The sequence below is a fragment of the Dermacentor andersoni genome, chromosome 9 (genome assembly GCF_023375885.2).
Source record: "Dermacentor andersoni chromosome 9, qqDerAnde1_hic_scaffold, whole genome shotgun sequence".
Lineage (NCBI taxonomy): Eukaryota > Metazoa > Arthropoda > Arachnida > Ixodida > Ixodidae > Dermacentor > Dermacentor andersoni.
Window position 1 is genome coordinate 22,681,626 of NC_092822.1, and position 12,593 is coordinate 22,694,218.

The 12,593-nt window shown below is 45.2% G+C and overlaps 1 protein-coding gene across 1 annotated transcript in view; it reads left to right on the forward strand.

The window, feature by feature from the left end:
- The first annotated feature begins 1,226 nt into the window (after positions 1 to 1,226).
- LOC126527489 (uncharacterized) overlaps positions 1,227 to 12,593 on the forward strand; it is a 108,682-nt gene continuing 97,315 nt past the window's right edge. The window contains exon 1 of the mRNA XM_055068772.1: positions 1,227 to 1,493. Coding sequence (XP_054924747.1) covers positions 1,389 to 1,493 — 105 coding nt within the window. The 5' untranslated portion in view covers positions 1,227 to 1,388. The remainder of the gene's footprint in view (positions 1,494 to 12,593) is intronic.

Genomic DNA, 12,593 nt, shown 5'->3' on the forward strand with positions numbered 1-12,593 from the left:
ATAGGCTTTAACGTCCTGGTTTAACGAGCTTTGATATGTTTAATGTGAGAAACACTGCACTGCAGGGCTTCTGAATATACTTTTGACAAACTGTAGCTGTTTAGAGTGCAAATCAAAGCTCGCACTACACAGGCGTTTTTGCATGACGCTACTATCGGAACGGTGCCGTCGTATCTGGGAATCAAACCTGCGGATCTTTGCTTAACAGCACAACAACACAGTCACTGAACCATAACAGCCGTGAAACGCCATCGACCTTATACAAAAAGTCAGGTCCCCAAACCTGTCAGGAAGCGGCAAGCGTATAGTACACTTATCTTGCCACGAATGAATGACTATGTACTCTCCTGAACGCGTACGTAAGAAATGGATGAATGAATGAATGAATGAATGAATGAATGAATGAATGAATGAATGAATGAATGAATGAATGACACAACATGGTGCACCAACTGGCAAAAGTAAACGATTCTGGATGAATCCGCATGACTGAACGACTGCTTGCGAATGATGATCATGCACGGAAAGTAGCGTGACAACAGAAAACTTGTATTTGCCGTAGTCTTATTTTGTCTTTCGCGATCCGACGATTACCTTTAGCGTAAGACACCAACCCACGGGTGCAAGAAGAGCAGCAGTAGCTGCATTAAATGCTCCCAAAGAAAGAAAGAAAACCTCGTCGCGGATTCCACTCATCCTGGATGAAGGAAACACGGTGCCTCTCGTGCAGCTGCTCTCGTAAACGTGTTTGCGCGCATTGCCTCTTCAAGAACACGCTCAATCAAAGCGCGGCGGCCGCGGCACCACCACCGACTGCGCCAAGAAAAAGAGTTCTTCCGCTCACAGACATGGCGACGACGCACTCAAGCCCTCCGAAGCCGCCCAATGGGAGAACGGCGATATCGCGGCGCTCGACCAATGGAGAACGTCGCCGGTCTCCGGGCCCCGTGAGCCGTGAGCGACCATACTCTACTCAAGTGCTCAAAAGAGCCAAAGATTGTGACTCCGGGGCCAACGACGCGGGCGCGCGCGTGCCGAGGAAGAGTTGCGGGAGAGGGCGGGGGGGACGAAAAAAGCGTGATCATCTTGAAAGTGTCTGGCTGCTGCCGCCGCCGCCGCTGCTAGCTGCGCCGCCGTGGCGGCCTACGCAATTACTGACGTCCTCTCGCGCGATAAATAATGTCAGCCCCAGCCGCGGCTTGGTAGTCCTCGCTGCAGGTTGTTAAGACACGCAGTGTGAAGGGAGCCCCGCTGGGAGTCGCGCGCGTGCCAGAAGGAAAAAAAAATCGCTTTATTTTGTTACGGCACGGTTGGTGGGGTGGTGGTGGACGACGACGACGGCCTGTGTGTGTGCTTGCCGCGCGCAGGCGTCGACGACGAGCCCGACCATGGGATGGACTAAGCGGCACCGCGCCCGGCCATCCAAGAAGGAGTTACTCGTCTTGTCACTGCTACCATTCCTCCTGCTGGTTGCGACCGCGAACGCCTACGAAGTAAGGCCTCCGCTTTCCGCTCCCCTTTTTTTCTTTAACCGTTTTGCTGACTGTGAGGCGCTCACAGCCGTAAACCGTAGGCGCGTAGTTCTCCGTGTGAGCCGCCCTGGTTTGGAGCAGGTGTCATCCTTCTGGTACTCTGTGATTAACAGTGGTGTGTTGCGCACAGAGGTTCTGAGTGCTGGAATCGCGACTCAGTGGTTTTGAACAAAGGTGTAGAGAAGAAAAGATCAGCGCTCATCGCCCCGGATTTCCAAGTCGCTCGTACGCATGCACACTATCTTAGATCAGCCTCGAACCGATCGTCACGGCGAACGGAAAGATAACGATCGAAGGTACCAGTCGATAAGCAACAGTCATAGCGAGCGGAAGGGCTTGTGAGTTTAAGCTCTGAACTTTTGACCGAGACAGCAAGGTAAAAATAAGGGGCGCGGACTAATCAGCTCTGCATATGAACCTTAGGTTGCTGTTATTGGGCGCCAAACCTACCTTCCTTGTTTTATGCAGGCGCTTCAGATCTGCACCGAATGCCGTTGACATATGAGCACGTTGGCACATCATAACCACTTGAGAAGTATTTTCTTCGTCGCGGTCATGAAGACCTTGCGCAATGCTTAAATAATGTACCGTTCAGTGCGCGTTCCCGTGACGTTAATAAGCATTTATGATGGGAATATGTTGAGAACTTAATGACACACAAAGAAAGCGCAACCGGTGGCAATGACTGCCGTTGTTATGTGACGAAAGCTAAGCCTGAAATGGCACTGAATTTCGGTAGCATCGCTGTTCGCCCGCACTTGACGCAGTCATGCATGAAGTTTGCATCAATGTAAAAAAAAAAAAAGAAAGCAAGCAAGATGACCTGCGGATTGCGCTTTTGAGTGGTTATGCACGATAATATTTCGGCGTCGTTGGTCAAAGACTAAATTTATGCGGCATGTCAGAACAGCGTGCGACCAGCAGACTTTATTGTCTGGAGTTTGAGGCTACGGTGTTTTACAGCTTTTTATTGCCAGTAAGCACAGCCACAACATTACGTTCTGATCTCTGGATGGCACTCCACTTTTCTTTTCTGTCGCTGGATCTTTCTGACATTTGACGGCCGACAAAGAGCGAGATCTTGCTGTAGACGCATCTATTGTCCCGCCGGTGAAAGTACTCTCGCAGTGTTCTATTCATAAAAAGGAAAGTGCAGATTCTAAAGTAGTACAAAGTTGTGTCCGTCGAAATAAACTACAAGAGGCCGTCATTTATGCATGAGAAACAGATATGAGGAAGGTGAATAGCTATCGACAGTCGCACAAAACCATTGTCATTTGGTGGTTGAGCGTTGGACTATAGGAGTATTGCGAGTGAAACATTGTCATTTGGGTCGCAATAATACTCCTCACCAGCAACTACTCCTTTGTAGTACTCCTTGTGTCAGATTTACTCCCTTGCTTCCCTTGTATACTCTCTTGCATGGCACTTGTGATTGGACAACATTCACAACGAAACAATAGCACCATTTGGGTTTTATCACGCCCTCCAATAATAATCGTCATCTATATTGCGTGCATTTCTTCTTTTTTTCAACACCACGCTCCCACTACTTTCAGGTCACGGCCTCCCCCACCCCCCCGCGCGACATATCGTTCCTGACAGGAAGCTAGTGAGTGCAGAGCGTTAAGGAAGTGTATACGCATGAGTGACGACGGTTATTCTTGAGACACAATAGAATCCCCAGAGGGTACACATTTTTTACAGTGTGTCTTGACATTGACAATAGGCGAGTTTCTTATACTGCCGTCATTCTGTTCCGGGCGAATCAGACGCGAATAAAGTAGATCAGCTAGATCAGCCACGTTGGTTGCGCGTAGTACGTTAAGCGCTTGCGTATCTTAAGCACGCATTCAACAACCTAACAGACGTCAAAGTGCACATTCTTTTTTAGCTTGTATTTTGATTTGTTTGTTTTCATCCTCTCGGTGGTGTCGTACGGCGTAACGAACGTGAAGACACTTGACAGTTAAAATGAAGATCCCGAAAGCTACGTTGACGTACGCTGTCAACACGAAAAAAAAAAAAAAGCGGTTGCGACTGGCATTTCGCTCACTGACTTTTTCTTCTCGCGTGCACCTACATCACAGTGTGAGCGGTTCTCAATAAAGTATGCAGATTGCACGCGTTACTACGACACTTTGCCTCGGATGTACTAACCGCGACATTTCTATTCAAATAGCTCGAAAAGAACATACTATATTTTTGTGGCAAGCACCACACTGATTGATAATTGAGAAAAAAAGAAGTGGATGTGATCCTAAACGTTTTGACTTGGCCACTGACCAGAACATTTTGTAAGTGGTCGTTTTTCGAACTCATACGCCTTTCGCTAGGTACTGGTTCCGTAAACCATAGGTTCTGTGGGTAACCTATGGGTTCCATATGGTTCCATTGACGTTTCGCAACTCCGACGGGCTCCAATTAAGTCAAAGGCCAACTGAACCTTTTACATTCTAAATGCACGTTTCGGAACCCAAACGGTTTTCATAAGAACCAAGAGCTTCCATATGAGTTAGTATCATGGAAACCAAGGATACTGAAACGTCAGTTCAGAATGTCAAGGGTTCTGTTAATTTTAACTTGGAACCCACATGGGTTGCGAAACCAATCAAATTTTGACGTGCTCACTGACTAGAACCATTCGCTTTTTATAGCGTGCTGCCTGACCATATGAGTCTTCGTCAATTTCTTGACCATGGTTAACATGTATCCATATTACGTCAGGTAGAGTGTGAAATCGAGCTTCTGATGGAAACACGACTTCTACTTACACCCTCAGTTGTCGATCAACACTGGAGAGTCGCGACGTTAAAGAAATGGTCAAACTGCCACTTATACTACTACGGGATTTGTTAGCAAAAACTTTATAATGTGCGTTTGTAAACGGCGCCGGCTCGAGGGTCGAAAGCGGGCAAAGTTGTTGTTCTTGGATGCACTGCATGTTATAATTTCATATCTTGTTTCTGTAAACTGCAATTACTTGATCAACCTTATTCGCTTCGAACTTTTAACAAGTATACGGCTTGAAGAACTTCAGTATCTATTGCTTACGCAGGCAAGTCTCGCATAAAAATAAAATGAAAATCTTAAATTGGCGTTTCTTGAAAAAGATTTGATAACCTAGATGAAAACATAGTTTTTCCGCAGGCGATTTCTACTATAAAAATATTGTAAATCTGGCATAATTAGCCGACTTGATCCAGAGGTTACCTCGAGAGGATACCTCCACATTTCTTATTTCGTTTAAAAAAATCTTTTGGAACAAAAAATTGAAAAGGTCCTCTTGAGCACTCATAATCCTTCAACTGGCACGTGGAGCTACTGGCGTGCCCATTTTCAAAATCACTTACATATTCGCCCCTCGTTTTATGCGGTGTTATCGGATGATCACGAATAACAAACTATCCCAAATTTCCGTTGTAGTGAACATTCAACTAGTGCGCAAACACCATGAGTGGTTACGCGTATCGTACAGGCTGTCAAAAACCCTCAAGTGACTGGTAGCGTAACTGAAGCTGTCAGCTGACCACGCGGCGGATTATGTGCGATGCAACATGAGATGCGAAGCTCCGAAAAAAAAAAGGAGGGAACTGTTCTTCTCGCTCTGCGTTGAGTCGAAGCTATCACACCTTTGAGGGCTCATTCGTGTCATGCAAAATTTAATTACTTTCAATCTCGCTACGAGACTCGCCTAGTATTTGGGCTGTACACGCCGGTACTTTATAGCTGATAGCTTTTCAGAAGGAAGACAGCTTTCTTACTCACTGCATTAAGATGAGTCCTTACTTCGAGGTCTATTCCGATTTCCCTCGTTGAAATGCATGCGAAATGCAGAAATAATTTTTATGAAACAACCGCTGCACGAATGTTAATGACATTTGTTGCATTTAAGAGAGAAAGAAAGCTCAACTCTACCGACTGAATTAAGGAAACGATATTTTGAATTGAGGCCTCTTATCTTGTTTTTCTTTGGCGGAAATTGGTAACTTAGGAATTGCGAAGCTACAAGTATGTAAATCAATAACCCTCCACCAAACATATATATAATAGTTTTGTAAACTGCGCCCAGTATAGAGCACCTCTGATATGCGCGATTACAGTTCATGTGAGACTTTTGCAATGTTATCAAAGTTGTTTTCAGAAGCCCTACTCAGAATTTACCTCAATAATTCAGAACTATATATAATACATCGGTTTTGTCCACTTTAGATGTCCAATACATTCAGCTCACAGACTCGTGATTACATTTTCATTACTGATTTATAGAGTGGTAAACTAGATCCTTTAGTTATTTTTGTAATATTGAAATTTTTGAGTTTTTCGAAGAAAACTTTGATCGCCTTAAGCAAAAGTCTGCTTCCTGCAGTGGTAGATTGTAACTTGTTATTACAGATACGATAAACTTCATCAAAAACGGCATCGTGGACGCGTATCAAGTTGAATTCTCCGTTCTCATTTTTTCAGGCATGAGCGCTGAAAGTGCAGCTTCAGTTTAAAGAAACACGAAAGAGGAACACCACCTAAATTTATAGACGAATTAGCCTTTCAAAATATTTTTTTTGTATGCTTTAAAATTTTCAGACTTAAAAGATAAACCACCCATTTCTACGCGTCAAACTTCTGCTTCAGTGTCAGCCTTACCAGTGCACCAACCTGTTGAGACGCACGATATGAAAGTTCAGGATCAAAGAAGCTCAAGTAGTATTGAACTTGCGACGCAACCTTGTTCATTATACGGAATAAAAAGCGCTGCCTATTTTTAATCTTGCCGTACGTGTTGCATTCTAGCCTCAATTAAGAATGAAGTCGCTGCGCGAGATTTTATGTGTGACGGTGACAGCTGTGGCTGATTGACTGACTGATTCACTTGGATGTAGTTGGACACGTTCATCAAATATGTTGTTTCCGGCGTGCCCGCAAAGATGTATTGTTAGCAAATGAAGAATGACTCAGTGAGTTGAAATGAGAACATTCCCGCAACAAAAGAGCGAGCAAACGTAGATGAACACTGAAATAAATACTGAGAAATAGACAACAAAAATACAAAAGAATAACGGCACGTTCTGCAGTTTCTGCGAATGGACACAAGTCAATAGAGCACCAGCAACAGAAGTTCGAGGGTAATTACCAAAGATATTATCTATGTCTGCAAAGAAATCAACAGCTTAAATTAAAGGTATGCGCACGCATACAAAAGTTGTATTCAGCGCAGGTGCCAAATCCCATCGTCAAACAATGGTACATAAGCCACTTACTAATGTGAACATGCGACTGACTGAATTCTTGCACTGCCTATAGTTCCTCGGGGCAAACACCTGGTCAAGTGGTTTCTTGGCAGCTTCTTGCGCCTAATCGTCCCAGCACTTTACTATTTTTGGTTTCAGCTTCATGAAGATACAAATTGCCGAATAAAGTCCAATTGAAGTCGAAAACGATTCAACGTCGAAGCCACTGAATGACCGCGCTGGGAATGCGGAGCCCTTCGGGCTCACCGCAAGTTTTTTTTAGCGAGCACTTGTCTCGTTGGAGTTGCAGCAGAAGAAAGCGACCACAATCTAAGAGCAAGAGTACAGCAGCAGCTGTTCTTGCGGCAACGCTCCAGTCACAGCTACATTAAAAGATGATTTGCAAGGGCCTCAACACGCTGCACTTATTAAACCAGCAGTCACGACTTGTCGCTAGTGGCGTCTTGACATTGGCCGGAATCGACACGCGTGACAATTCGCTCAAGAACAACAACAACAACAACAACAAATTGAAATGATAAACGGTAAGGGCAATCACAAAGGAAGCAGAGAGCGTGTTACACAGTCCACGCAAAATAGTACCGAAGTTTATACGCTCTAAAAGGCTTAATGACATTATTAAATGAAAGTGATATGTATGTATGCACTTAGCATGTCTTTGTTTGAATTATTTGTTTTGTATCCTTCGGTTGGCTGCATTGAGTGACTTTTGTTTAATTGCAGATAATGCGGAACGCGCTGTTTTGTTGACACATTTTTCAGAATTAATTTTGTAGATCTTGATCTTTAAGGATGTCTGCGATATGTGCTTTAATGCCAGGACGGTCTCACCTCATAATATGATTCCTTCATTAGTGAAGTATTTATTGCTTGTGGAGAAGTCAGAGGCGCAGCATACGTAGTTTCTAAAATTTCTAATATAATCCAAGTAAATCGCTCGCTATTGCGTAATTCCGCGCGTCTGCTCATATAATATGTGCTCTATGGAATCCTCAACTCAAAGTTAGTATAACACCGAAAGTGCAACGTGCTGGGGCATATAGGAGACAACCAAGTAAATGTAGACCCAAACCTAAGAGCTACTTCCGAAATCTTCGATTTTCGCGAGAGTTTAATCGAAAGCACGTTGCAAACTTGAGTTTTCTTTAGCGTGCACAAATTATTAAGCATATTTATATATTTACTTAGCATACCTTACAGGCTCATTGAAATTCATTGAGTAAGGGTGGCTATCATATTATACAACCGAAGAAAAAAAAATCAACCCAAGAAGAAAGAAAGAGAACACGTAGAAGGAAAAACAAAAGTACGGTGGAACATTATTATGCAATATCAGGAGTACAGCGCCTGCAGGTTATTAATGTTTCGGACCTAAATTACTGATTTTAAAAATAAATGTGAATGAAACGGGATAGCCTCGCAGGAACAGCGGCACTGAATGACAACAGTTATATTTTCTGATCTGGGTGCGCAGCCTACACTTCTTTCTTTGATTTTTAGAGATCAAAGAGGTACAGGAGGAGCTACTGAGTTGTTCATGTGAGCTCAACCGGTTCTGACGTTTGAGAGAAAGAGACGCGACGGAAAAGAAAAGCAAGGAGGATCAGCCAGAAGAGAAAATCCGGTTTGCTACCCTGCATGAGGGACGGAATCGGCGTAAGGATGAAAAAGAAACAGATGAGAGCGAGAGAGACGGAGCGAGAGAGAGAGAGAGAGAGAGAGAGAGGGGAAGACACCGAGATGCCCTTTTCTTCAAATGCAAGGACTGCGCCGAGTTTGGTTGCGAAGTTCTATATAGATCAAATGTATCCTCCCACCAAACATCATCATTCATTCATTTACCAGTTTAATTAACATTGTGCAGAAGTCGGCGACATATTGCATTTGGTGCCATTGTCAATCAATCAATCAATCAATCAATCAATCAATCAATCAATCAATCAATCAATCAATCAATCAATCAATCAATCAATCAATCAATCAATCAATCGTTCCACGCAGAAGGGGCAACATAACAAACATAATTACTAGACGCCGCCATAATAGCAGAAACAAACACGGCAAAAATTTATCACTAAAATCCCTAATATGCTCCATTTCACCAAAAAAAGATACGGGCACAGACTTGAATCATAAATTGTTCCAGGAAAAAAGAACTTTCTCTCAGGAGATGCGACTAAATTGCGGATTAGTTTGACGTCCCGATTCTGCACGTTTGGCTATGAAGGATGCCGTAGTCGAGGCATCCTCACTAACTTCTACAACATGGGGTTCTTTAGCGTGTGCACGCAAACCACGGTACAGGTGCGTTTTTCGCATTCCGCACCCATCGACAGGCTGCCGCCGCGGCTGGCATTTGAACCCGCAACCTTGTGCACAGCAGCACAACACGACGACAGCCACCGAGCCACCGAGGTGAATTCAAATGCTGAAGCTAGCGCCCTGTCTCGGTTTAGTATTCCTTGTCACAAGTAACTCGACAGAGCCAGACAACTTCAGCTTAATATCACCCATAAGCTGTTGTCCAGAAACGAGAACCTATGAAATATTCCCCGAATTTTGAACGTTTCAATGACATTCATTTTAAACAAATCCGATAGCGAAACGTAACGCAACGCTCCTTTTTTATGATGCAGAAACGGCATGGCTTAGAAGGGGTGGTCTTCCACGGAATGATGTCATTAAACGAAAATGGCAATGCATGTGGTGGGGGTGGGGATAACAAACAGTGATAAAAAAACGGCATGGCTTAGTAGGGATGGTTTTCCACAGAATGATGTCGTTAAACGAAAATGGCATTGCATGGGGTGGGGGTGAGGGTAACAAACAGTTATACAAAAACGGCATGGCTTAGTAAGGATGGTATTCCACGGAATGATGTCATTAAACGAAAACGGCAGTGGGGTGGGGGTAGGGATAACAAACAGTGCCTTTGAAACGGCTCCAAACGCCTCCTGACTTCCACCAGAACTTAAGGGACGGCATCGTAGCTAAGGAGTCCTGCTGCTCCGCACTAGGTCCCACGGTTCGATACCAGTTCGTGGAGGGCGCCTTTCGTTGAAATCGGAGTGCCAATACACTCGTGCATTGAAATTTAAGTGCACGTTAAAGATCCCCGAGTGGTCAAATTTAACCCTTAGCCTCCCCAGAACAGAGTTCCTCGTAGAACCACGTGTTGTTTTGCGATATTCATCCCCATAATCTGGTTTGATCTCATTTACCTTATACGAGGCCTGCGTGATTTGAGCGTGGCGCAACGCAGAATGGCCGGCGCTCGCATTGAATGCATCAGTGAGTGAGACAGAGAGAAGAAGGACAGAGAGAGGAACACGATTAGAGGAGGAGGAGGATCGCGCCGAGCCTCACTCGCGCCCCCTATGAAATCAGCAGGATTTCGGTTATTCTGCGTGACGTCATGGGTTCAAGCGGCGTAGACCATGGAGTTTCTCACTATATTGCCTAGAGGGAAATCTGGCGCTGCTGCGCTGTGGTATGCATGGGAATTCCGGTATATTGTGACTTCGGATTGGCATCATTCTCGGAGAGCCAGGCAAGCACCGTTCCGTCTGTCACAATGATTAATTTTCCACTAAAACAGTACGTAAAAAGCTGTTTTAGCTTTATTTTTACACAAGAACATGTTTTGTTTAGCTATAAGAACTTGTTATTGCATGTACAATTATATGAAACGTAAAAAGTATCAGCGGGCCGCTAAAGTTGGAGGACAGACGACAAGATTTGTGCTCGCATTGGAAAGTTTGTCGTCTGTTCTTGCTTTCTTCGCTTGGTTATGCATTGTGGGTGAGTAAACTTCACTGGAAGATGTAATATGCGTGAATGAAAACATTTTATAAACATTTTACTTTAAGAACGCGTTATTTGCATAGCCATATCCCCGTTATAGACGAAGCCTCCTACAACACCAGCCAACACGAGCCTCGCAGACACATATACCGCCATTACCATGACGGCGCGGGGCCCCTTAAAAAACTCCCATAGACGGTGGCGCCAGATTTCCCTCTAGTTATTATAGTGAGACACTCCATGGCGTAGACCTTCGGCTGTCTTTGGAGGTGTCATTCAAAAGTCAGGGAGAGGATTCGCGCACCTGAAATTCACATACTTGCTATATTCGCGCATTGAATTATTACGAATCCTCGGTAATTCGAAATCGCGACTTTGAAGTTCATTCAACCCACATCTCAGCATGACGAGGAAACAGCTGCAGCCGCATTACATCTCCCACGGCACCGATCACGCTGAAGGTTTCGTCGCTAAAACGCTTAATGGTAGAAGGAGAAATTGAGAAAGAGAGAGGGGATACGAGGCTGAGCCCGGTTGGCTACCCTGCACCGGGGAAAGGGTACTGAAAGACGAGAAGAAAAAGTACACAGCACGCATGCGCACACATGCCTAAACGTTCGTCGTCCGCCAGCGTTTTCAGTTTTGTTGGTGGTCGTGTGCGTGAGTTTTTTCTGGTCACACGTGATTTACTAGCCACAAAACTGTCAGCGCTGGCCTCGTATCGTATATCATCCGTTTCCGATCTATTTTTGTTCGCCTTGTATTAAATTCTGCGGTTTCACGTATATGTGAAAACCACGATCTGATTATGAGGCCCGCCGTCCAGTAAAGAACTCCGGATTAATTTTGACCTCGTGGGGGGTCTTCAACGTGCACCCAATGCACGGTACACAGGCGTCTTTTTCATTGCGCCCCCATCGAAATGCGGTCGGGATCGAGCCCGCGACCTCGAACTCAGCAGCGCTACTCCATAGCCACTGGTCCAGCACGGCAGGTAAGACCTATAGTTCACGCACGCGCGCACACACGCCCGAAACAAAAACAAAAAATGGTATGCCATTTCTTTCGGTCCCCTCTAATGTCTCTCGTAAGAGTGGCTCCAATGAAAGTGAGCGCCAGCTGCTTGTCGTCTCATCACAGCACTCTTGCGCAAACGTCAGTGGTTCAGTGCTCCTCTAAACTGGTGATGAGTCTGCTTGTAGTTTGAAGCTACGAGAGCGGCAATTACACGTGTGTAATACATTTTTCTTGGAGATAAACAAACACTCGTGCCACAGACAACTAGAAGAACAATGTTTTAAATCTATTAAACATATCCGCGACATACACCAGTTCCTAGCGCTCTCTATTACGTGCATTAGACATAGTCCAGCCTCCCTTTGTCACATTTGTGAAAAAGGGACCAATACGGTTCTCGAAACGTCATAAATTTTGCCAGTGGTGAGTGTTTATATGGAGCCAAGAATGTTTACGCTCCACGCCAGACGACGTTTCCTCGATCCCTGCACTGTGTGTAGTACAGTATGATACTCCACCTGGTTTCGCCCTTCCATTCGATCTGCTGTAGGACTTTCGTAATAACCGAGTAGATGGAGGGGCTGATCGCTGCACACGCGCGGAATTATTTAGTCCCATCGCCGCATACGTGCCGGGAAAGAAGTCCACAAAGTTCGCTTAGTCAGCGCCTCGCCATGGCAGGAACGGTAAAGCGTTGTCAGAGATACAGGTACTGCCCATCACGGAGGACAGACATAGCTTATGAGGGAGCATGACGTCAGCCAGTCAACCTTCGCAAGACAACCTGCTCTCTGCGTTCATTGGCCAAATTCGCTCATCGCGCATTGAATCCTGCGAACAGCACGCCGGACGCTGCTTGGTTCGTGGTAGGTTTTAGTACCGCTGGCCACCGGAGTTGCCGCCGCTTTCTCCAGCCCGCGTGGCTCGCTTTCTGCCCACCGGATTTGGTGTCTCTATAGTTCTCATCCTCGACACTTGAAAACTCAGTGGC